General features: G+C 43.8%; 2 protein-coding genes across 4 annotated transcripts; one reads left to right on the top strand and one right to left on the bottom strand.

The window, feature by feature from the left end:
- Positions 1–910: 910 nt before the first annotated feature.
- On the bottom strand, positions 911–24,407 carry tdrd12 (tudor domain containing 12). 3 transcript variants are annotated; one of them, XM_041837905.2, is made up of 36 exons: positions 24,345–24,407; positions 21,994–22,047; positions 21,658–21,825; positions 21,264–21,400; positions 20,980–21,102; positions 20,329–20,384; positions 20,102–20,187; positions 19,778–20,000; positions 19,572–19,630; positions 17,849–17,961; positions 17,657–17,728; positions 17,506–17,560; positions 17,182–17,306; positions 16,788–16,835; positions 15,704–15,848; positions 15,422–15,529; positions 14,806–14,991; positions 14,295–14,448; positions 14,071–14,198; positions 11,752–11,943; positions 10,973–11,101; positions 10,599–10,716; positions 10,256–10,395; positions 9,757–9,977; positions 9,399–9,480; positions 9,032–9,213; positions 8,595–8,802; positions 8,232–8,324; positions 7,769–7,944; positions 6,907–7,467; positions 6,521–6,588; positions 6,178–6,283; positions 5,880–5,993; positions 5,458–5,611; positions 5,150–5,210; positions 911–3,697 (listed from the first exon to the last, which is right to left on the bottom strand). In XM_041837905.2, the coding sequence occupies exons 1-36, from the start codon at positions 24,345–24,347 to the stop codon at positions 3,630–3,632; spliced, it is 4,716 nt and encodes a 1,571-aa protein (XP_041693839.1). In that variant the 5' UTR covers positions 24,348–24,407; the 3' UTR covers positions 911–3,629. The 3 variants fall into 3 exon arrangements, with proteins under 3 accessions (XP_041693839.1, XP_041693841.1, XP_041693840.1); XM_041837907.2 differs by lacking the exon at positions 24,345–24,407 and adding an exon at positions 22,738–22,789 and having other exon boundaries at positions 19,557–19,630; XM_041837906.2 differs by lacking the exon at positions 24,345–24,407 and adding an exon at positions 22,200–22,420 and having other exon boundaries at positions 19,557–19,630.
- On the top strand, positions 22,920–25,711 carry faap24 (FA core complex associated protein 24). The gene is made up of 4 exons (XM_041837908.1): positions 22,920–23,105; positions 23,592–23,737; positions 23,937–24,092; positions 24,396–25,711. The coding sequence occupies exons 1-4, from the start codon at positions 23,003–23,005 to the stop codon at positions 24,636–24,638; spliced, it is 648 nt and encodes a 215-aa protein (XP_041693842.1). The 5' UTR covers positions 22,920–23,002; the 3' UTR covers positions 24,639–25,711.
- Positions 25,712–26,700: the final 989 nt, after the last annotated feature.

The following is a 26,700-nucleotide window of genomic DNA, read 5'->3' as shown; positions in this document are numbered from 1 at the left end:
CAGAACCACCTTTTAAAGCTGCAATCAGCAGTTGAAACAATAAAAATGTGTACTCCTCACCCCTGTTTCGGTAAAAAGCTGAGGGAAGGGGCTGGAGAAATGTAACCACTCAAATTCATAGAGCTATGGATGCAAGGACTGACCAGCCATGATATAGAAATTAGTTTTAAAAATGTGTTTACATTTACTTTGTTTACAAACATTGGAGTAAAACAAGCTTATATTTTGGGTACAACAGTTTAACTAAGCTCATGAGGAATTTATAAGTTATATTCTTCAAGAATCAATGGGTACATATTATTTATTATTATAAGTCCAAAAATGGCTGTAGCAACTGCTGATTGACCTTTTAAAGGGTTAGTTCATCCAATCTACATGCTTGGGTGAAATTAAATCTACAATGGCTGTGTTTACAATTCAGATTTTTGTGCCCAATTACAGTGCATTCGGAAAGTATTCAGACCCCTTGACTTTTTCCACATTTTGTTACGTTACAGCCTTATTCTAAAATGGATTAAATTGTTGTTTTCCTCAGCAAAAGGCACATGACAGCCCTATGGTGAAGCATGGTGGCTGCAGCATCATGCTGTGGGGATGTTTTTCAGTGGCAGGGACTGGGAGACAGGTCAGGATCAAGGGAAAGATGAACGGAGCAAAGTAAAGAGAGATCCTTGATGAAAACCTGCTCCAGAGCGCTCAGGACCTCAGACTGGGGCGAAGGTTCACCTTCCAACAGGACAACGACCCTAAGCACGCAGCCAAGACAACGCAGGAGTGGCTTCAGGACAAGTCTCAATGTCCTTGAGTGGCCCAGCCAGAGCCTGGACTTGAACCCGATCGAACATCTCTGGAGAGAGCTGAAAATAGCTGTGCAGTGACGCTCCCCATCCAAATTAAAGGGGTCGGAATACTTTGAATGCACTGTATTGGCAAAAGATCTGATTGGTCAAAATACTAATTAGTGGCAAAAGATCAGAATTGGGATGCCTGTATAAATGCAGCCTTTTGAGTTGTTTATGTTGGCCTGAGCCCTTTATACGTACATGGTTTGACGAGTTAGTGAGGTGCGGTAACTTTGACAAACTCTGAGTTCCTCGGGATAACCGGTACCACAAAAGTGACCTTTACATTTCTATGGCAACGAATCCTTCAGAACTAACCTGCTCCAGGGCAGGCTAACTCGTGGCTAACTTTTTATACTGAATGAAGCGTCTGAGCCGCGAGTTGAGGACCAATAAAATCAGATTCCCTCCCACTAGCAAAGATTGCGTCATCATCCCCTTCATTTGAGGAAGACGACTGATTAAATATTTTATTAATCAAATGTTTGTGCTCGATAGTAGTGGGGAAAAAGGTGCTGGTGCATTGATAAGCACACCAAAGATGGCATTACCAATAAGTAATACAATAAAGACGGCACTTTTACAAGCCTATTTCACACCATAGCCTGCTGAATTTGCATTGTCTAAATGAAGAGTTCAGAGTTCGACTAGCCATGTGCGACACGCACAAGCCTGCTAGAGTTAGCCGCAAGCGGACGAGCAATATCCACAGTCATAGTACGGATTGTGCCGGAGCTGAATGTGAAGCTAACTGAACCTGGCTAGCTTTAGAAAACCCTGAGTAGAATATAGCTTAAATCGTAGTATACCTCTCTGTAGTGACAGCATCCACGATAATCCTTTGTATACTTTTGCTACAGCTAGCATGATTACATTAGATAAACTAACCCTTTATCTTGGAGAAATTCCAACTAAATTTTTAATTTATTTTTATCTACACAACCCACTCCATACTTCGTAAGGGTGTTTTTATATAGCGTTGGCCTTCATTGTACTGCTGAAAGGTGAATTTCTACCATAGACTACTGATAGTGTAGCTGTTGTTTTGTTAACTTTTATTTTGAAGGCTATATTAACATACCGAATTGGTCCATGTATTGAAAGTAAAATCATTGGTATTAATTTACAAAGCAACTGTTCCAAAACCATTGCATTTTAATTGAAAAATCACAGCAAAAATGGAGCTAAATCTGGAAGAACGATAATCTGAAAGTTGCTTAATGGTAATTTAGATTCTTGAAATACACCTATTGATTCTTTAAGAATATTAACGGAAACTCGTTATTCACTACGCGCAGCACTAAATCTGGCGGGAAAATCCGACCCGACAGGGAAATCGAATACAGTGGTTTTCAGGCAGGATGGAGACGCAATATTGTTACTGTTGAATCACATTGATGACCACTAGGGAAAAAAACGAAAATACACAAAGTTACATAATGGAGCTTTAAACGCCCCATGAGCAAAGCACAACCATCGGTCTTTATCATAACCCAAAATATTTGGTTTTATTACACTATAGTTTACAAACGACAATGTAAACAAACAATGTATAGCTTGGATGTCATGGGCTGGTCCTCTGTAGCTCAGTTGGTAGAGCGTGGCTCTTGCAACACCAGGACAGTTGGTTCAATTCCTGGGACCACTCATTCGTAAAACAATTATGCACGAAGCACGCATGACTAAGTCGCTGTGGATAAAAGCATCTGGTATACTGTTAGTCCTTGCACCTAGAGCGGAGTCTATGAATTTGAGAGGGGTTACATTTTCCTAGCCCCATCCCTCAGCTGTATACCAGAACAAGTGACAGGGCAGCAGTTTTTCGAATCCCAGAATGTAGCTTTAATCTGTCAATTTCTGTCAAGTAGACACTTGAAAACAAGGATCGGTTTACACATTTTAGTTTGCTTGAAATTGAACCTAACTTAAACCTATAACAAAACTGATTTGCGTTTTAGCTAACAACTATGTGTGAACACGCTTATTGTAACTGTCCAGTGAAAATCTCACTTTTAAAAGTTCTGTTAACTCATACCCAAATAACGTTGTTGATTCATCCTATACTTGTATGTGGCCAAAGCATAAAGCATAAACCCACTTCAAAGACCACCTCAAACAGACAGTTTCAGAAATGCTTTCCATTTCTTCATAGAGGATGATGTCATCCTCCTGAGGAGGATGAGATGGCCAATCAGCAGCCTACTTGCTTGAATATTTTTTATGACCAGTATACGCCCACACCATTCTGTTGTTGAGGTACGCCCACATCATTCCAACAGAAAAGCTGCTTTTTAACATACTTAAAAGGATACTTTGGGATTTTGGCAATGAGGCCATTTATCTTCTTCCACAGTGTCAGATGAACTCGTGGATACCATTTGTATGTCTCTGTGTCCAGTATGAAGGAAGTTATAGGTAGTTTCGGAAGCCAATTCTAACTAGCGTTAACACAATGACTGGACGTCTATGGGTATCTGCTAGTTTGGCAATTCCTTACTACTAAGTACTTTCTGATGTACCTGTGTCATAACAGATTTGAATAAGCCATCATTCTCAATTCACTTGTGTTGATAGTCTGATAGCATAACATCAAAAAATAAACCTGAAAACATGGAATTGTCATATGAAATGTCCTAAAATAGCCAAAGAGATGCATCCTTCAAGCAGACATGAAGGAAAAGTGTATAATAACTAACTGGCTGAATTTATGTATTTTTGGGGGATTGGCACTAGGTTCTTCTCAGTTGATGATTAGAGGGAGGATCGATGAGGGCCGTCTGTCTGCAGTCAGTCACTGCTACTGTCTGAGCTCACGTAGCAGCCTTCCTCCCCAGTGTGCCCCACAAAGCAGAGACCTGAGGAACACCAGCAACAGAACAAGGTGGTCAGTCAGAACTACACTGCATATACAAAAGTATGTGGACACCCCTTCAAACGAGTGGATTCTGCTATTTCAGCCACACCCGTTGCTGACAGGTGTATAAAATTGAGCACAGCCATGCAATCTCCATAGACAAACATTGGCAGTAGAATGGCCTTACTGAAGAGCTGTGAATTTAAAACGTGGCACAGTCATAAGATGCCACCTTTCCAACAAGTCAGTTCGTCAAATTTCTACCCTGCTAGAGTTGCCCCGGTCAACTGTAAGTGCAGTTATTTTTAAGTGGAAACATCTAGGAGCAACAACGGCTCAGCCGCGAATTGGTAGGCTACACAAGCTCACAGAACGGGACCGCGTTGATGTGATGTAGCGCGTAAAAATCGGCAGTCCTCGGTTGCAACACTCACTACTGAGTTTCAAACTGCCTCTGGAAGCAACGTCAGCACAAGAACTGTTCGTCGGGAGCTTCCTGAAATGGGTTTCCATAACCGAGCAGCTGCACACAAGCCTAAGATCACCATGCGCAATGCCAAGCGTCGGCTGGAGTGGTGTAAAGCTCGCCACCATTGGACTCTGGAGCAATGGAAACACGTTCTCTGGAGTGATGAATCACGCTTCACCACCTGGCAGTCCAACGGACAAATCTGGGTTTGGCGGATGCCAGGAGAACACTACCTGCCCGAATGCAGCGCCAACTGTAAAGTTTGGTGGAGGAGGAATAATGTTCTGGTGCTGTTTTTCATGGTTCGGGCTAGGCCCCTTAGTTCCAGTGAAGGGAAATCTTAACGCTACAGCATACAATTACATTCTAGACAATTCTGTGCTTCTAACCTTGTGGCAACAGTTTGGGGAAGGCCCTTTCCTGTTTCAGCATGACAATGCCCCCGTGCTCGAGGTGAGGTCCATACAGAAATGGTTTGTCGAGATCGGTGTGGAAGAACTTGACTGGCCTGCACAGAGCCCTGACCTCAACCCCATCAAACACCTTTGGGATAAATTGGAACGCTGAATGCGAGCCAGGACTAATGGCCCAACATCAGTGCCTGACCTCACTAATTAATGCACTTGTGGCTGAATGGAAGCAAGTCCCCACAGCAATGTTCCAACATTTAGTGGAAAGCCTTCCCAGAACAGTGGAGGCTGTTATAGCAGCAAGGGGGGGCGACCAACTCCATATTAATGCCCATAATTCTGGAATGACATGTTCGAAGAGCAGGTGTCCACATACTTTTGATAATGTAGTGTATTTTATCTCTATGGCTAATATGCTGTGAAAGCATAACTGGAGCCTCCTTGTAATTTTAAGAGGCTTGATACAATGATGGAAAGCTAGTGAAATAGTTTGGGGGCGGTAGCTAACTGACTGCAAATAAATGTAAATAACTTTAGCTTCTGGAATTTAGTGCAAATGATTCTGAAATCTTACCATTTAAAGTCTTCTTTTCATCTTCCTCAAAGCGGTCGAAGTCCAAACTAACAAAAGCACTCTGAGGACATCATAATATTTATCATGAATAAACAACGAGGTATGACATCTACTAGTACATTCTGTTACTGTAAGCAGAACTCTAACAACTCATTTGGAAGGTCATGTCTTGTATTTTTTTAGTTCTCAAATGTCAAAAGGACTAAATATCCAAAGTATGTCTACCTACAGGTATTGCTAGCTGTACAAAAGAGATTAGGAGATAGACATATAATAATATATATTTTTCCCTTAATAAAAAGCACTACCTTTTGCTTGAGGAGCATCTTCCAGTCTCCCCTCTCCTGTTTGACGAGCCTGATGACTGGCTCATTGCACTTCATCTCCCAGGAGCACCTCTCTGCAGTGATGTTACCATGGAGCTCCAGGTCAGCACGGTAAGGCCTGTCATTCACATACGCACTACAGAGGCAATATAATCGTTAGAGATGAAATATTATCAAATGAAATGCTTCTCTCATTTGTGTTGCAGGGAATTACAGCCCCAATGTTAACTTCATCTTTTAAAAAACTCCTGCACACACAATGTTACCTTGCACGGGAGTTATTTTTTACATTTTTATTTACATAGAACAGAAACATTAACAGCTCAGCACTTGCCTCAAGCTACTTTAGATAAAAACTGTCTGTTCAGGTGGTTGAAAGGACATGTGACAGACATTAAACAGACCTGTACACCACTCTGTCAGGGAAGAATTCACATCTCTGTTCCACTGGTTCTCTGAGCTTTATGTTCAGTGTGACTGTGTCATCTCTCTGGAACCACTTGATCTGGGGATGGAAACTGAAAAAGACTAACTAAATGTAAATCTATGATGGATTGGAGTAATTTGCATTTCAATTCAGCCAATTTATATATTAAGTAAACTGAATTGAAGTGGAATCGACTCCATGCAACACTGATGCGCACTACAAAAACACAAAATCAGCTTAATTTGACTATTCAGAAATATAAGGGATACGTGTACCTCAAATACCTTTTTGGTGCGTCCACATCGACCTTGTCAACACTGATGACTTTCTCACTGTTGATGACTTGCTGGCCGTTGATTTGCTTCTCATCGATCAAATGACCTGAATAAGACAAATGCACCAGTTGGAATAGTATGAAGAGCCAGCCTTATGAGGTACAACAATGGTGAATGGCATAGTAGACTACTCTATATTTGAGTCTTTATATGTCTTTGTTGATCATTATCAACTTGTGTTTTCAACAATAGTGAATGTCATGGTTGACTAGACATACATACATACAGTAAATTTACTTTTTGGACATTGTTGATCACTATCAAACTAAAATAGTTTTCATACCATTTTCAATGGGGCGGGGAACTGCAGAAATCCAGTCTTTGGGGGAGAATCCTTGTAGAGCTGTATGCCTGCATGACAACACAAGTCTTTTGAACATCACATGTTGAAGTGAGATCAATGAAACACTAGCCATTGATCACAGTTAGGGCACTCAGCACTGAGACGTAAGCCTCTGCCGCAGACTGGTTAAATCAACGTTGTTTCCACGTCATTTCAATGAAATTACGTTGAACCAACGTGTAATAGACGTTAAATTGACGTCAGTGGACAGTGGGATATCTCGGGTCGGGTGCAGAGCCGCACTGTATAGTGAAAGAATCAAACATCAGAAAATCTATTTTTATTGACTGACAGCATCAAAGAAAAACAATAGTGAAGACACCAACCTCCGTGTTGGAGTGGTGCCTTGGAGGTTAGCTATGCGGCTCCTCCACTGCTCCATTTTGGGGTCATTGTCCATGGGTGTTGGGGCAGGTAACTGGGCCTCGCGAGGTGTTGGGAGTGGGGAAGGTAACTGGGCCTCGCGAGGTGTTGGGAGTGGGGAAGGTAACTGGGCCTCGCGAGGTGTTGGGAGTGGGGAAGGTAACTGGGCCTCGCGAGGTGTTGGGAGTGGGGAAGGTAACTGGGCCCTGTCCATGAGTGTTGGTAGTTGAGCTACGCTCGGATCAGGTACTGCTGCTAATGGGGACTCCTTCTGTGGCTTGGGCGAGAGCTGGGTAGGGTATACAAAGACCTTCTGGTCCATCTGACGCAGGTCTGCTGAGTCCTTCATATGGCACTGGGACAGGTCTGTCTGGGCATGAAGCACAGCCGTTTGGTTCTGGGGCGGGTCTACAGAAACCTCCTGGCCACAGTGTAAGCGCTCGACGGCTGCCCTCATCCTGTGGACCAGGGCCTCCTCTGCAGCCTGCACCTTGTTCTCCAAGGTCACCTCAGAGCCCTCCGGCCTAGCAAACAAACCAAGCAGACACGAGTCACGACACACAATCATAATAGGTTGGTAATGTAGTGCTCTCATTAAGTACTGGGGATGAAAAATCGAATGGTTGACAGCCATGTCCTCTCTGACGTAACCCCATATCTGCACATAGCCCCTGGTGTAGCAGCATAAGTTTTAACATGCTGTATTACATTGTGCCGTATTATAAGTGAAGAATGCTGTTGGATGTCAGTGTACAGTATCTTGTATTATGAGGTCCTATGGTGCTGAAAGCCTGGTTACCCATGGGCATAGAGGACTGAACTCACCCCGTGGTGAGAGGGGTCTCCCCAGCACTGGCTCCAGGCCCAGCCCCGTGGTGGAGCTCCTTCAGCAGGTCCAGGTGCTGAGGGTTGCTGGTGCCCATCCCTGTGCTCAGGATCTCAGCGTGGATGTTGTACTCGTTTATGAATGTCTTCAGGCCTGGCAGACGGGTCATCCGCACCTGAGAACAGAGCACATTTTAGTCATTTAGCAGACACTATTATCCAGAGCGACTTACAGGAGCAATTATGGTTAAGTGCCTTGCACAGACAGATTTTACACCTAATCAGCTTTAGGATTTGAACCAGCAACCTTTCAGTTACTGGCCCAATGCTCTTAACCGCTAGGCTACCTGCCACACAAGGATTAAGGACATTCAGTGTTTGTGTGTCTGTGTTGAAATTCAGCTGTCTGTAGATGGAGTAGAAGTAGCTAAAACCAAATGGAAGATAAAAAGTGACAACCTACCATGGGATCGACGAAGACCGTGTTTCCCAAACACAGAACAACCTTGGCTTGGTGCTGCAGGCCTTTGATCTTCTGACTGATGGCCCTGGTGACCTGAATCCACACCATTGGAATAATGTCATTGTAACCTGTTGTTCTAGACTCATTGATTATGCACTTTGAAAAGGTAAGGTCCTACACTAGCAATTGGCATTCACAATATGAGTCTCCGGCAATCACAATCTCAACACATAATTTGAGCTTCTGCAACATAATTCACAGTCATTGCTTCTAATCATTTCAATGTTCTATCCCTAAAGATGAGCTCCGAAAAAGTGAGTGAGAGAAAGAGCCCAGTGAGTGAGTGCAGCCTGGTGTATAGACCTTGGGGTTCCATTCGACCTCAGCGTCGATGGGCATAGCCCTGCAGACGATGATTTCCAGAGCCTGGGGTGGCAGTGTGTGGAACTGGGGCGGCAGCTGCAGCAGCTGGTGGGACTTCACCTCCTGCTCACGCCCCTCATCCAGGAACAGAGCCCTCACGCTGCAGAACAGACACTCACCCTTGTCCGGCACCGAAGTCAACCGCACCCTGCATGACAGGTAGGAGAGGAGCAGTGGGTGAAATTGTTAAGGAACGAGAGGTAGGGTGGCATTGGGTTGATATGTGACAAAAGCATTTGACCCACCCAGAGGATTTGGACTTCACTGCATGTAACCATTACTTGGCATGTTGTTTAAACCTGCTTCATGGCCATATAACATACATCATCAGTTATGAAAGTGACTGAATTAATGTTGTTTGGTGTTTGTTTTCTGACCTGTGGTAGACCTCATCCTCTTGTACTCCGTAGAGCCCTCCCTCCAGAACCTCCTTAGCGCCCAGCTTCTCAGTGGCGTAGTACGCAGTCATCTCTGCTGCCAGGCTCTCATAACTGTCCACCTTCTTACTCACAATGCGTCCGTAGTAGACGGAAGCAGTCTTGATGTACAAGGGCAGAACCTTTCAAACGTAAGCGTGAAAAAATTGAATGTCTTCATTTGTATACATTCAGATAGAATATTAAACTATATTACACCGGTGACCTCATTGGAAAAGCTTGAGAGGATATGTCCAACTTTGGCATGTGTTCTTGGCTGATATCTACACCCCTGAAACAAGTGTTATCATATAATATGCTGACTCACCACAATAGTTCCAGAGTCTGGTTGCAGTGGCTGATCCTGTATGGGGCTGATGCTGTGTCGATAAGAACAAACATTGCTGTCCCTGCAATACAGCACAAGTCACATTAAGTACTACATAAAGAATATCAGGTGCCACCTATTGCTGCTGTGCCCTTGAGCAAAGCAATTAATTACAAAACTATAAAGTTATATTCTTAAGTGCATAGGACAAGTATGCATCTTTCAAAAGTACCCAAATCCAAGGTTCAGCTCATGTCTGAGTATTGTAACATGCATAACAGCAAATCAAATCTAACATTATTGTCCCCATGGAGAAATGTTCTTGGCAGAGTACTGCCTGCATCTCAGCAGCACTGACCTGCAGAAGCCGAAGCTCTTGAGGTAGCTGCAGAGAGGCCTGTCTGACTTCTGTTCCTCCTTGGCCTGCAGGACTCCCTGGGCGAAGTGCAGCAGCTCTGGAGGCAGCGAGGCCTCAGTACGCTTCAGGTAGCGCAGGACCCCGATCACGTGACGGGCATTCCTCTCGGACAGCAGCAGCACTGACTTGGCAGGGTGGGCTGTGTTCTCTGCAGCACGCTCCTGTCAATCACAGAATCCCATATGAAAAGGAATTCACAAAGTAGACCATGCTCATACAGTCAAAGCAGACACAGATGCCATCTGAATAGGTTATGTAAAAGGAGATCAAAACAAGTCACTCATGGCCATCTTCTGACTTGAGATCTGCCCGCTAACCTAGGCTTTTCACGCAAGTCTCCCAGAAAAAGTCAGAGCTTTGCACGCTTATCTCAGCTCTGAATCCGGCACAGAGCAAGAGAAGGAACATATTGTGCGGATTTGGTTTGTCCTAACGTTACCTTGTCTGAGAGGTTCTGGAAGTTCTGGGACATGCAGAACAGACGGCTGCCAAACAGCTTAGGTGAGCTTGGGAAGCCGTAGTGCACAACACACGTAGCATCACGGATACCCAAAGACTTCATACACTCATTGGTGGTGACTGGTGGACAGGAAGAGAAGGAAAGAAAAATAGGTCAGATTTATCAAAGGGCAAATTAGAGAAAATACCTGGAGACACGCTCACTTTCAATCAAGTGAACTGAGCTGACCTGGCAGACTATGCCATAAAATGGAAAGATGTATGCCATTTTTATTCATTGCAACTGTCAACTCCTAAGTAAATGCAATTGTGGGTCAGTTCACCCAGAATGACATGAGTGCCAGGTCCAATGGGCTTCGTCCACTGCTCAGTCACCAAGTCAAACTGGTAGGTTAAGCCCTCGTGGGCCTTCAGGGAAAACGCTGATGTGTTGGAAACAGCCTGAATGACAGATTCAAGGAACAAACATTTAGTTGAATGAATATACATTAACAATGTTTTGTTTTTCTAGTACCGTACACTTCTGGTAAGACGTCCAAAAATAAGGTTACAAAATGCTAATCTTACAAGTATTGAAATGTAGCAATGGCTTTTTGTTTCTATAGTACCGTGCTCCTGTAGGGGACAGGATGTCCAAAAATAAGGTTGGCAAACAAACATTTATTTGTTCTAGATCTATAGATTGCTGTAGAGTTACCTTGAAGACGTGCTCGACCTCCTCAACAGAGTTGGTGATGACAAGGGTCTTCTGGGCCATGTCGGGGGTGAAGTCCAGTGCCCCGAGCAGGACAGAGATCTTAGTGCAGTCCAGACACAACAGGATAATCTGGGGGGAGGGTTGAAGAGAGATGCGAGAATGCTTTCTTTATTTTTTATTATTGAAGAACATTTACACATAAGTGAAACTTTGCTTTGAGCGATAGAATACAAAACAACTCTTAGACCTTGTTTGACTCATGGACCCTTCCACCCTTACTAAAAGTAATGACTAATCTAAATGAGGTACGATGAAAGCAAGTTTACTGCCCCATTACATAGCTTTAACCAATCACAAATCCAACCAACAGGCCCTTGAAATCAGAGATGGATACACACTTAAAGGGATAGTTGAGGCAAAATCTATATTTGAGTGGAATTACCCTTAACTTTAGTTGTGTCTGAAGGCCCATAGTGACAGAATCCACAATAATCCATTACATTTAGTTTGAATTTAGTTTACAGGGTTTTTATGAGTTAATTTCTGCTTGCGATGCAGCTTTGCTAACATCGGTCCGGCTGTTCACGTTCATGAATTTGGACGAGGCTAATTATGCTAGCTCCTGGCTGTGGCAGAAGTAAACAATGGACTATTGTTGATTCTGTCACTATGGGCCTTCAGACACAATTCAAGGTAAGGGTAATTACACTTAAATATAGATTGTTTTTGTTGGGACACAAGCCATAATTTATTTTGTTGTCAGTCCTTTCAAAACTGACCTGGTGCACGTTGCCGTAGAGTGCAGCCTCCTCCATCACCGTGACGATAATGGTGGGGTTGCTCATGTGGTTGTGGAGCAGACCCTCCAGGTGGTGGCACCAGCGCTTGCCCACTGCGATGATCTGTCTGGGGCACGACACCCGCTCCTCGCTGGCCGTCACCCTCTGGAAGTGCTGCAGTATGGTGGTCATCTGAGGAAAGGGGGAGAACATTAGTCTGACAAACTGCTGAGGAGACCGTGGCGAAGGAGGAAAACCAATGAGACTGAGTTTTCTTTTTGTATTTTAATAGGATCCCCATTAGCTGTTGCGAAAGCCGCAACTACTCTTCCTGGGGTCCGCACAGATCATGAAACATGACATAATACAGAACATTAATAGACAAGAACAGCTCAAGGACAGAACTACATACATTTTAAAAAACGGCCCCGATAGCCTACATACAGTGAGGAGAACAAGTATTTGATACACTGCCGATTTTGCAAGATTTCCTACTTACAAAGCATGTAGAGGTCTGTAATTTTTATCATAGGTACACTTCAACTGTGAGAGACGGAATCTAAAACAAAAATCCAGAAAATCACATTGTATGATTTTTAAGTAATTAATTTGCATTTTATTGCATGACATAAGTATTTGATCACCTACCAACCAGTAAGAATTCTGGCTCTCACAGACCTGTTAGTTTTTCTTTAAGAAGCCCTCCTGTTCTCCACTCATTAGCTGTATTAACTGCACCTGTTTGAACTCGTTACCTGTATAAAAGACACCTGTCCACACACTCAATCAAACAGACTCCAACCTCTCCACAATGGCCAAGACCAGAGAGCTGTGTAAGGACATCAGCGATAAAATTGTAGACCTGCACAAGGCTGGGATGGGCTACAGGACAATAGGCAAGCAGCTGGTGAGAAGGCAACAACTGTTGCCGCAATTATTAGAAAATGGAAGAAGTTCAAGATGACGGTCAATCACCCTCGGTCTGGGGCTCCATGCAAGATCTCACCTCGTGGGGCATCAATGATCATGAGGAAGGTGAGGGATCAGCCCAGAACTACACGGCAGGACCTGGTCAATGACCTGAAGAGAGCTGGGACCACAGTCTCAAAGAAAACCATTAGTAACACACTACGCCGTCATGGATTAAAATCCTGCAGCGCACGCAAGGTCCCCCTGCTCAAGCCAGCGCATGTCCAGGCCCGTCTGAAGTTTGCCAATGACCATCTGGATGATCCAGAGGAGGAATGGGAGAAGGCCATGTGGTCTGATGAGACAAAAATAGAGCTTTTTGGTCTAAACTCCACTCGCCGTGTTTGGAGTAAGAAGAAGGATGAGTACAACCCCAAGAACACCATCCCAACCGTGAAGCATGGAGGTGGAAACATAATTCTTTGGGGATGCTTTTCTGCAAAGGGGACAGGACGACTGCACCGTATTGAGGGGAGGATGGATGGGGCCATGTATCGCGAGATCTTGGCCAACAACCTCCTTCCCTCAGTAAGAGCATTGAAGATGGGTCGTGGCTGGGTCTTCCAGCATGACAACGACCCGAAACACACAGCCAGGGCAACTAAGGAGTGGCTCCGTAAGAAGCATCTCAAGGTCCTGGAGTGGCCTAGCCAGTCTCCAGACCTGAACCCAATAGAACATCTTTGGAGGGAGCTGAAAGTCCGTACAGCCCCGAAAACCTGAAGGATCTGGAGAAGGTCTGTATGGAGGAGTGGGCCAAAATCCCTGCTGCAGTGTGTGCAAACCTGGTCAAGACCTACAGGAAACGTATGATCTCTGTAATTGCAAACAAAGGTTTCTGTACCAAATATTAAGTTCTGCTTTTCTGATGTATCAAATACTTATGTCATGCAATAAAATGCAAATTAATTACTTAAAAATCATACAATGTGATTTTCTGGATTTTTGTTTTAGATTCCGTCTCTCACAGTTGAAGTGTACCTATAATAAAAATTACAGACCTCTACATGCTTTGTAAGTAGGAAAACCTGGCAGTGTATCAAATACTTGTTCTCCCCACTGTATCAATACATACACACAAAATATCTAGGTCAAATAGGGGAGAGGCGTTGTGGTGTTGCTTTTGAAGTGCAGATGACCAGGATTACTGCTTTAGGCAGTTGAAAGCACTGGAGTCTGGTCTAGTTTTATCACTGCAATCTCCGGACCGCATATACCCCCTGGTGACGGGGGTTTGAGTTCTGTCTTGGCTATTTTCCTGTCTGTGCCCCTTTACCATGTGTATCTCCCGCTCTCTCCTTTTGTACGGTCCTATCACTACAGTTGAAGAACAGTCATTGTGTCTCTCACCTCATCCGGGGCTCTAGAGAAGAGCAGGTCCACCTCGTCCAGCACCAGGTGACACAGCCGCAGGAACTGGAAACAGTGCAAACACAGCAGACGCACCAGGCTGAACGGAGTGGTCACCACCACCTGGCCTGGAGACAGACACACAAACACAGCAGGAGAGGAATGTAATACTCCTGTCTGTCTGTCAAATCTAACTGTCCTGACCCTGTGAATAATGGTCTTACAGTTGTTATGGATCTTGACAGTCTTTGCCTCGTCCTTCCCCAGTCCCACCAGTATGACCATGGGGTTGAGGACCTGGGCAGTCTGGCTCTCCTCCAGCAGGTCAATGACAGTCTGGGCTTTCTCCCACCCCGGGCACAGGATCACCGCTATGGGCTGAAGGAGACAACATACAATGTGGTGTTAGATAAAACAGAATAAACACAAATAGATCCTTTAACTGCAGATTTGTCAGCAGAAAGCCATGTCTGACTTACTGGTCGTAGTTTGGTAGGTTACTGCAGTTTGGCGTTGAACCCTAACAAACCAATTAAACATCCATATTTCTACATGCTACTTTGTCTACGTAGAGTGGTATCACCATGAAAAGAGTTGCAGAGGCCTGGCATAACAAAGATTTGACTGTTTAATTGATGCCAGACAATTTTATTAGGGGGCCAACAGAGATAGTAATCCAGTAATAGCAGGGGAAATAACACCATTCCTGTCTAGTGCTCTGCTTGCTCAACTCACCCCGGTTCGAGACGAGAGGGCGCTGAAGACGGAGGAGAGCTGCATGTGGGCCAGGAACGGGGGGATGTAGGTGAGGGGCTGGTCTCCGCTGTGGGAGATGAGGACCGTATCACAGCCCCGGGCCACCGCCGGCCAACAGTAACTCTCAGCCACAGACGGGCCGGCATACTTCTTCCTCATCAAGATCTGAAAGGGAACACGGTGCACATACCAGTCTTCATCATGACATACTAGTCTAGACATTTACAGATTTTTCACCTAGTCGACTTTGGGATTCGAACCAGCGACCTTTCGGTTATTGGCCCAACACTCTTAACCGCTAGGCTACCTGCTGCCATACGACTGGACATTATTGTTGCCTAAGATCTTCAGGGTAAAATGTTGAACAGTCATTTCAAATGTTAAACTATTTACATTTATACTGAACAATCTTATCTTGACTTCTATTACCTTATTCCAAACATTACATTACATTCCTATCATTACATTTTCACAGTTGTAAATACATTTACATTTTAGTCCATTTAGCAAGCGCTCTTATCCAGAGCTATGTACAATCAGTGCATTCAAAATACATTCCATTCGAACGTTAGAACATAGTTGAAAGCAAACCAACCCTCCGGAAGGTGTCAGTGATTGGAGCGTTGGCCAGACTGGTGCAGGGGTCCAGAGTAAAGGCAGAATGCACCACTATCCCACTCCTGCTCAGATCAGTATGGACGATCTGACATGAAGAACACATTTAGTCAGTCATGCACAGTAGACATTATTGTATGTGCACAAAAAATGTCAATACATTTGGTGAAAGCTACCCAAGATGGAAGTGATGAGTATATCTGCATTCAGTCCATTGATGCAACAAAAAAAAGGCATAAATTAAGGTTGATTCGATGCTTACAGTAACTTCTGATGAGTCTACATCTGGGTTCAGAGGGTCAGGGTTTAGCAACTGCAACAACCGAGCGCAGACTAGCTCCTCCTCAGTAGTTTGCTGCTCTGTGAAGACGAACTCTTGTGTCCGGTCTACTAGGTCACTAGGAGTACTGGAAACACAGAGATGAACGTTTTTAGTACAGCCATTCACACTAATATATATATTATACACATAGAACGAAAATCTAAAACGCAACATGTAAAGTTGGTCCCATGTTTCATGAGCTGAAATAAAAGATCCCAGACATTTTCCATACGCACAAAAACCTTACTTCTCTCAAAATCTGGGAACAAACTTGTTTACATCCCTGTTAGTGAGCATTTCTTCTTTGCCAAGATAATCCATCCACCTGACAGGTGTGGCATATCAAGAAGCTGATTAAACAGCATGATCATTACACAGGTGCACCTTGTGCTAGGGACAATAAAAGGCCACTAAAATTTGCAGTTTTGTCAGACAATGCCACAGATGTCTCAAGTTGAGGGAGCGTGCATTTGGCATGCTAACTGCAGGAATGTCCACCAGAGCTGTTGCCAGAGAATTGTATGTTCAGTTCTCTACCATAAGCCGCCTCCAATGTCATTTTAGAGAATTTGGAAGTACGACCAACCGGCCTCACAACCGCAGACCACATGTATGGCGTTGTGTGGGTGAACGGTTTGCTGATGTCAACGATGTGAACAGAGAGCCCCATGGTGGAGGTGGGGTTATGGTATGGGCAGGCATGAACTACGGAAAACGAACACAATTGCATTTTATCAATGGCATTTTGAATGCACAGAAACACTGTGACAAGATCATGAGGCCCACTGTGAGGCCCATTTTTTGTTTTTTTTAAGTATCTGTGACCAACAGACGCATATCTGTATTCCCAGTCATGTGAAATCCATTGATTAGGGCCTAATGAATTCATTTCAATTGACTGATTTCCTCATTAACTGTAATTTTGTTCTGTATATATAAAAAACATTCACCCAAGAAATTCAACAAAGTTTAATTGTGAGAAAACACACACACATCACTTGTCTTAGCTTTTAATGTGATATACCTTGGTTCAGTGCATTGTTCCACAGGATCGACAGGTTGACTTTCACCACTATTATGAAAGGAATACAGCAGATGGAGCTTTAAAACAACTCTCTGACCAATTCACTAACTTACATATGGACAAAGTCATGGTTGAAAGGGAGGTAGCATTAAAATACAAACAAAATGTGAGCGGTAGTGGTGAACTGATGGTTGTGGTTGAAAGAATGGCAGCAGTTTTATTTTTTTTATTTGACCATTTAAAATACATAAAAATGCTACACCATGTAACAGATACACATGCCAAAATTGCTGAGGATTATTTACACAAAAAAGTAAAAAGACTTTCTTCCATTGTGGTCCTCTAAACAGAACAAAGTATGTAAGTGGAAGTGGCCGGAGGGTTGTGTTCATACCATACAGCCGTTTCAGTCTGTTGTCCGATCTGTTGAACTGCAGTGATCGGCTCTTCCTCTGCTTTCTCCGTGACCGCAGAGAACCTCTGAACACCACCTTCCTCCTTCTCTTCATTAAGCTCAGTCTGACAATTAAACAAAAGGTGCTTTACAGTATTAGTCCACGTCTCTTTTTGGCCCAAGATTCACTACTGAGATTCCATTTTGGTTCACATAGTCCAAAGGTTTGGGCACCCACGACTTAGAAACATGAGAAGCAGAGTTCTCGTGCAAGTGAATTTTTACAGAAACGAGATCGGCCTTCGAGATCGTCCAGAAACTCACGTTGGGAATAGCAGCCCTTTGAGTGCTCGAAGCAGAATTCACGAACTTCATGAATCTGTTGAGATCCACAACAAGTAAGAATTTGATTCAATGTCATTCAAAGCAGATTAGGACAGTAGCATGAAAGTAGAACACTAGAGCATTATCTCACCTTAACAGATTCAGATTTCTGAACAGTTCTGACACAAGAGATGTGTCGGTGTCCTCTCCGGGCTCGTCATCGCTGAAAGAGGAATGCTATGATTAAAAACAACAGTGTGACATTATCTTACTGCTAAAGGCAGCCCCACTCCCAAGTGACCTGTTGAGCAATAAAAACAATAACTAAACCTATAGAACAGACCTCTCGTCTTTGTCGCCATCAATCTCTGAAAATGTATTGGATTTCTTGTTCTGCCGCTGCGCTGCTTTCTTATTGCCTCCCTCTGGGGGATTTCTTCCATTTTCTAGGCTTTTCTGTAAAACAACAAGTCAATAACATAACAGTGTTGGATTTCACAGGAGGATATAACTTTTTATGTGGGACATGATTACAACTGCTGCACCTTATTGAGGGTAATATAAACTCAGCAAAAAAAGAAACATCCCTTTTTCAGGACCCTGTCTTTCAAAGATAATTTGTAAAATTCCAAATAACTTTACAGATCTTTATTGTAAAGGGTTTAAACACTGTTTCCCATGCTTGTTCAATGAACCATAAACAATTAATGGACATGCACCTGTGGAACGGTCGTTAAGACACTAACAGCTTACAGACGGTAGGCAATTAAGGTCACAGTTATGAAAACTTAGGACACTAAAGAGGCCTTTCAACTGACTCTGAAAAACACCAAAAGAAAGATGCCCAGGGTCCCTGCTCATCTGTGTGAATGTGCCTTAGGCATGCTGCAAGGAGGCATGAAGACTGCAGATGTGGCCAGGGCAATAAATTGCAATGTCCGTACTAAGACAGCACTACAGGGAGACAGGACGGACAGCTGATCGTCCTCGCAGTGGCAGACCACGTGTAACAACACCTGCACAGGATCGGTACAACCGAACATCACACCTGCGGGACAGGTACAGGATGGCAACAACTGCCCGAGTTACACCAGGAACGCACAATCCCTCCATCAGTGCTCAGACTGTCCACAATAGGCTGAGAGAGGCTGGACTGAGGGCTTGTAGGCCTGTTGTAAGGCAGGCCCTCACCAGACATCACCGGCAACAACGTCACCTATGGGAACAAACCCACCGTCGCTGGACCAGACAGGACTGGCAAAAAGTGCTCTTCACTGACGAGTCGCGGTTTTGTCTCACCAGGGGTAATGGTCAGATTCGCGTTTATTGTCGAAGGAATGAGCATTACACCGAGGCCTGTACTCTGGAGCGGGATCGATTTGGAGGTGGAGGGTCCGTCACGGTCTGGGGCGGTGTGTCACAGAATCATCGGACTGAGCTTGATGTCATTGCAGGCAATCTCAACGCTGTGCGTTACAGGGAAGACATCCTCCTCCCTCATGTGGTAACCTTCCTGCAGGCTCATCCTGACATGACCCTCCAGCAAGACAATGCCACCAGCCATACTGCTCATTCTGTGCGTGATTTCCTGCAAGACAGGAACGTCAGTGTTCTGCCATGGCGAGCGAAGATCCCGGATCTCAATCACATTGAGCGCGTCTGGGACCTGTTGGATCGGAGGGTGAGGGCTAGGGCCATTCCCCCCAGAAATGTCAGGGAACTTGCAGGTGCCTTGGTGGAAGAGTGGGGTAACATCTCACAGCAAGATCTGGCAAATCTGGTGCAGTCCATGAGGAGGAGATGCACTGCAGTACTTATGCAGCTGGTGTCCACACCAGATACTAACTGTTACTCTTGATTTTGACCCCCCTTGTTCAGGGACACATTATTCAATTTCTGTTAGTCACATGTCTGTGGAACTTGTTCTGTTTGTGTCAGTTGTTGAATCTTGTTATGTTCATACAAATATTTACACATGTTAAGTTTGCTGAAATTAAAACGCAGTTGACAGTGAGAGGACGTTTCTTTTTTTGCTGAGTTTTGTCAGTCACCTTTGGATTTGATACCTCATTGGAAGCCTTCGATGCCTCTTTCCCAGATGTCGTTAGATGCCACGGATCAACCACTAAAGAGATCAATAAAGAAAGCTCAATGAAGAACATTTTAGTAAGAGTTTCCCCCTCAAGTTCATGCAGTGACATTTTACAACAGGAACTTTTTGGAAGACAAACTGTTCTTAATGAGACTTCACAATAACGGAAGGTGCATTCACCTTGATTATGAACGGTTGGGTCCTGCTGCCGGGGCGGGAAATCTGAAAGTGATCGTACGGTGCAGCCGTCAGTAGCCAGGAAGTTCTGAGTTTCAGAAAATATGTCACAAGCCAAGACGGCAGGGGATCTATCAACAACACCATTCTTTCCACTGGTTTGATGGGCCTTCTGGCTTGTGAAGTACGCAAACTTCTTTGAGACGAGATCATCGTTCACACAGATCTAGAGAGATAACCATCTTTTAGCTTCAAAGTTGTATAGAAAAACTCAAAATAATAGCTAGTTATGGGAGGCATCACCACTGATTGTATGTTGTACAATACCTTGACATTTTTGACAGTCAAGTAGAGCTCAATGGCAGTGCAATCTGCCTGTGTTTCACACAACACTGCCTCCATCTCGGTAGAAGCTTCAGGCCAGAGAATCGAACAGAGAGCACAGTTAGGACTGATATACAGCAATGAGAGTCCAGCACTACGACCTGCGCTTTCTCAATTGCTCAATTCAGTGATCCCGATTGAAACTGACCTTGCAGGAGAGGATTACGTACCTTGTAAGAGATTGTGCAAATAGCGTGTGGCAGAGCTGTCCCATTGCGTTGATGGTCTAGAATTAAAACAAGAGCTCTGTGAGTAGTAATAACGAATAACAACAAAGGGCATTCTTTTATTTATATATTTGTATTTTACCCCCCTTTGTCTCCCCCCTTTCGATCTTGTCTCATCGCTGCAACTCCCCAACGGGCTCGGGAGAGGCGAAGGTGGAGTCATGCGTCCTCCGAAACATGAACCGCCTAACCGCGCTCCTTAACACCTGCCAGCTTAACCCGGACGCCAGCCACACCAATGTGTCGGAGGAAACACTGTTCAACTGGTGACCGGGGTCAGCCTGCAGGCACCTGGCCCGCCACAAGGAGTCGCTAGGGCGTGATGAGCCAAGTAAAGCCCCCCCCAGCCAAACCCTCCCCTAACCCAGATGACGCTGGGCCAATTGTGCGCCGTCCTATGGGACTCCCGGCCACGGCCGGTTGTGGCACAGCCCCGGAATGAACCCGTGTCTGTAGTAACGCGATGCAGTGCCTTAGACCGCTGCGCCACTCGGGAGGCCCAACAAAGGGCATTCAAATAGTACTAAATAATCACAGTAAGTTTAGTGCATATTTTAGTGCATACGTTTATTCGGCACTGCAGTCCACCCTTACATGAGCTCAGCTTTCTCCAGGCAGTCTCCAGACACCTGCAGCGTCATGGGATGAACACCAGCGAGCTGAAACTTCCTCACCCAGAAGGGCAGATGCAGAAACTTCTCTAACAGAGCCCGAATCCTGGGGAAGAATAGAAGGGCTCCATGATCAGACAATTACATTTCATGACATACATTAATCAAGTGCAAAACCAAGAAGATGGGCAAAGTCTTTTTGGTTGCCCTTTGCATCAGCTGCCACAACAGGGATGAGTGAGTAAGTGAATTAGAATTAGGACATACTCATCTGAGCTGACGATGATGCGCTCTCCGTGGTCAACTAGGAAACACATGACCTGGGTTCCAACGGTGCCCAGGAAAAGGGATTCAACAATGGCTCGGCACCAGCTCCTTAGGGCAGACCAGTACACCACACACACCTGGGGAGGGGAACAACACAATGATGATGCTCTCTGTTTTCATATAAAGGTGTAGTAACTATTCAGTCACCTAACATGAATTTATCATTAATGCGCTATGCCAGTCAGGCAGATCTGTAAATGCACATTCACATTCAAAAATAATAAATGTCTTTCATCATGTGCATATACTCTTACCATAAACTGAAGATGATAAAACATTCCACAGATTACATTTAGCTCTGATCACCAGTCGCTCGCTTCACACAGATTATTACCTGTCCCGCCTCTATAGTTGAGGGTTTGATCTTCTGCACATCGAGGTTGACCTCATGATAGAAAAGGTTCATTTTCACTTGCAGATCATCATATGCTTTTTTATTCTCGACCGCTTCTATCCCTGGACCATTCACAAACCTGCCCCACAGACAGGACGGGTTCTCCACCTGTCAAAGAAAACATGGTGGTGAAACCTTTTTCAATTTGTAAAGCAACAGCCTTTTTAAGGGAAACAATAAATTTGCAAGGTAACAAGACAGCCCATTGGCAATCTAGATAGTTAGATATGTTAGTTGCAATGTTGTGTGGAACAGCATGCATAGCTAGCTACTTACCTTCAACATATTTATTTCAAGCATGGTTTCAACCGTCACTGACAGTTTGGTCACCTGCAAGACATAGGGTTCAAATTCAGAACAATTAAGTACATTTGCTAACTACAGTAGCTATCTGAATTTGCTGCAAGGTAGCTAGCTAGCTCACCTTGTTTGTTTAGCTAGCTACAGTAGCAACTTTACTTACAGTAACAACTTAAACTTACAGATTTTTTTTCTTCAAATGTGAGTTTGCTTTTGGTTGCTACGTATTTGGTTGTTAGTTGTGCATTTCTCTGATTAAACTAGCTAACTAGTTAGCTAGAAAGTTGAATAATTTGAAAATGTATCCGGGGAAAGTCGAAATGCAGTCTGGGTATTTCCAAAAAGGTAATTGTTAATTACGATAAACTTTGCACTGCCAAAGACCACTGTAATGACCTAAACAGTTAATTGCATGATGATTGTTTACAAACATTTAGTGATATTCAGGCTGTCGTGCATTACAAACAACAATTGGTATTAGCTGCTACCTTGTTTTGAAACCGAATGAAGTTACCAGCTGAAAGTAATTACTGCATCAATTAATGGGCGGTCAAATCAATGAGGTTCAAACGTATCAAGCTCACACTGTCATGTGCAGTTTGCCCAACATGACTGTCATGAGTACAGTCAGATAGGAAGAGGCGAAGTCTAGACAATAAGATATATAATATTTGGTACAGTATCGCATTCCGTTCGAGGTTGGGTAGCTATATTTCATACCTGTTTCAATGGATTCCGAGCGCGCAGATGTAAAGACTGCGCATCAGCACGACCGCAAAGTTTACACTTCAATATAGTTGGTAGTCCACAGGATGGCGCTATAACTCCAGTGTTGAGGCTCCGTGCGTTTACACTCCATATCCATAGTGGGCGCTATCGCGCTGTTTACTGATTGGATCAGACGCAGCCGAGAGAGGGAGATATTTGAAAATTTGGAGGCAAGCTAACTTTGTTTTAAATAAAGAGCTGACATATCGTTGTGAAAATGGAGATAAAACCTCCAGTTTTTGTGAACGCCGTTCCCCCGTATGGGCATGTTATTGCCAACGAGAAGTGGCGAGGCTCTGTCCTCGTGCAAAGTTTGAAAGGTACAGTAGCGAAGTCGCTTACCAAAGTTACCGGATACAGTAGCTAAGGCAACTATTATATTAACTAACCTGTGGCTAAGTGTTGGCTAGCCAACGTTAGATAGTTAACATTGTAAACAAAAAAACAACTTAGCGTGTAGTTAGCCAGCTAACGTTAGTTAGTTCAGCCCATGAAGCCCAACTTCAGTCAGTCTGTCTTTACTTTATTAGTTACACGTCAGTGAAATTACGTTACATTACAACTGAAATACATTTACATTTTACAGACAAGTTAAGACAAACAATCGATACACCACTAGCTAACGTTACCAGTAGGAACAAACAATCGGTACTACCGGCAGGCACCCCATTGTTAACGCACAATGTCCCTCCATGTCTGTTTAACAGAAGACATGATTATTAGCTAGTAAATACTGAGTGATTAAATAAAGTATCTTCTCGTTTGTTACATTCTGAACATGGTGTCATTGAATTCCTGACTTTCAGGAACTGGAAGTGTGAAAACAATATATGAAGAAGAACTTGGCGTGGTGGACTTTCATCTATCTAACAAGAGCTGTATCTTGTATGTCTCTGAAACTGACATTGTGGCTGGAAACAACTACAAAAGAAAACTTGTGCGGTTTAGAAATGTAAGTCTACCTTTAGGTGTTTTGCACTACACTACTACTACACACTTGATTATGCTGATACATCCTAAAGCATAATCCAGTTCACATAGCCACTGTTGATTGTAAAGCTGAACTATTGATATATAATATTTTTATGTACATGCTACATCTTCAATTTTTCCTTGGTGATGTTCTAATCATTTCTCCCTCTCTGTTACAGGCCAACAGCAGCCTCCAGGGCATAGTGGTGGTGGAGAAGACCCGGCTCAGCGAACAGTACTTTTCTGCCATGCAGAAGTTTGTGGTGTTTGAGCTTGGCCTGACACTGCTACCTGTTGCCAGCCAGCTAGAAGCCTCCCAGCTACTCACACAGATAGTAAGTCATACTTTCACACAAGAGAAAACAACTGAAGAGTTTTGTTTAGCATTGTCACTTCACAAATATTTTCCTGGTTACATAAATATGTGTTAAACTAAAACTGGCATACAGCCATTTAGAACTCAATAAATGAAATTGTATTTGTCACATGGGGCGAATACAACAGGTGTAGACTTAACAATGAAATGCTTGCTTACGAGCCATTCCCAAGGATGCAGAGTTAAAAAATAATTTAAAAAATAGTCTAACCATGCATGATGATGATGATGATGATTGACTGATGAGTTGTGTCCTCTGCAGGTGCACGGAGAAAGTAAAGACAACCCGTTCCGCAGGAGGAGTGTGTCTCGGCTGCTAGACCCCCTGGTCATGTCCCTGGTTCAGCAAATCCCTGGGGTAGGGAAGGTCAAAGCCATGGCCCTGCTCCAGCACTACTCAAGTATCCATCAGCTGTGCAACGCAGGAACGCATGAACTGGAACACATCGTGGGCCAGGCCACGGCTCATCACATACACCACTTCTTCCACAACTCATTGGTCTGACTCTGACAACACAGCACAGCTCATTGACAAATCATTACTTGTTTTATGTTCAAGTGTGTAAGGAGGGCAACAGTGAACCTGACACAATGCTGTAAAGCTAAAGAGACTTCCCTAGTTGGAAATGTAGTGGAATTTATCGTTTTTTCTTCACATCTCTATGATACAAGCCTTGTTTATACAAACATAATGCTTTGGTGGCTCTCTGTGTATACAAAGATGTGTTGCAGTTCTTGGGCCCCACGGGCCTATAATATGTGTCAGTGCTATCTGGTATCCTTGGGATGTCCCTACCCTAAGCATTGTAAATGTCAACTTCAATGGGGAAGGTCCCAAGGATCACGAATAGCATTTGTTGCACAAGACATTGCAGAGCTACATTGGAAGTGTGTGTGTAACTGACCACTAGATGGAGTAGAAGATGCCCTTCCCTCATCCAGAACAATTCATAAACTTCCATTGGAATAATACAACCTTAACCAAGGACTGTTTTACTTGAACTGATAGCAGGTGCAAATGGTAATACTATATGGGGACCTTTTTCCAACCCATGTTAGAGCCTACATGGGAAACCTTTTAACTCCAATAGAAATGGCTTAGTTCAATCCATTTGCACTAAAGCATTCCGCCTCAATGAAGGAGCACTTTCTTGGCACAGCTGTCGAAGTCCTTCTTTCCCAAGCACAGTCTGATCATGTGACCTGGGCTGGCTGCGTGGAGCCTTCCCTGGCCAGTTACTTCTCTCTGTGACACCATCCCTTCCCAACCCAATCCAACAGGAACTAACACTGGCATGCTGGCCAAAGCATGAATTGACTGAATGAATTGACTCCTACCTCAGCTCACCCATTCTTAAGAACTGGAACTACAGTGTTTTTATTTTTTAGATGACTTCAAATATGTTCACTTTACTCAATTTGGGATCTTATGAGTGTTACTACATTTGGACAGGACAGTCTTTGTTTGCTTGTTTTATTTACACTACCGGTCAAAAATTTTGAAACACCTACTCAAGGGTTTCTCTTTCTTTTTACTATTTTCTACATTGTATAATAATAGTGAAGACATCAAAACTATTAAATAACACATATGGACTCATGTAGTAACCAAAAAAGTGTTAAACAAATCAAAATATATTTTATATTTGAGATTCTTCAAATAGCCACCCTTTGCCTTGATTACAGCTTTGCACACTCTTGGCATTCTCTCAACCAGCTTCATGAGGTAGTCACCTGGAATGCATTTCAATTAACAGGTGTGCCTTCTGAAAAGTTAATTTGTGGAATTTCTTTCCTTAATGCGTTGGAGCCAATCAGTTGTGTTGTGACAAGGTGGGGGGTATACAGAAGAAAGCTCTATTTGGTTAAAGACCATGTCCATATTATGGCAATAACAGCTCAAATAAGCAAAGAGAAACGACAGTCCATCATTACTTTAAGACATGAAGGTCAGTCAATCCGGAAAATCTCAAGAACTTTGAAAGTTTCTTCCAAGTGCAGTCGCAAAAACCATCAAGCCCTATGATGAAACTGGCTCTCATGAGGACCGCCACAGGAATGGAAGACCCAGAGTTACCTCTGCTGCAGAGGATAAGTTCATTAGAGTTACCAGCCTCAGAAATTGCAGCCCAAATAAATGCTTCACAGAGTTCAAGTAACAGACACCTATCAACATCAACTGTTCAGAGGAGACTGTGTGAATCAGGCCTTCATGGTCGAATTGCTGCAAAGAAACCACTACTAAAGGAACAATAAGGAGAAAAGACTTGCTTGGGCCAAGAAACACGAGCAATGGACATTAGACCGGTGGAAATGTGTCCTTTGGTCTGGAGTCCAAATTGGAGATTTTTAGTTACAACCGCCATGTCTTTGTGAGACGCGGTGTGGGTGAACGGATTATCTCTGCATGTGTATTTCCCACCGTAAAACGAGGAGGAGGTGTTATGGTGTGAGGGTGCTTTGCTGGTGACACTGTGATTTATTTAGAATTCAAGGCACACTTAACCAGCATGGCTACCACAGCATTCTGCAGCGATACGCCATCCCATTTGGTTTGGGCTTAGTGG

This window comes from Coregonus clupeaformis, chromosome 19 (assembly GCF_020615455.1).
Source record: "Coregonus clupeaformis isolate EN_2021a chromosome 19, ASM2061545v1, whole genome shotgun sequence".
NCBI lineage: Eukaryota > Metazoa > Chordata > Actinopteri > Salmoniformes > Salmonidae > Coregonus > Coregonus clupeaformis.
The sequence above is the reverse complement of the archived record's forward strand: the minus strand, read 5'-3'. Positions and strand labels throughout refer to the sequence as shown.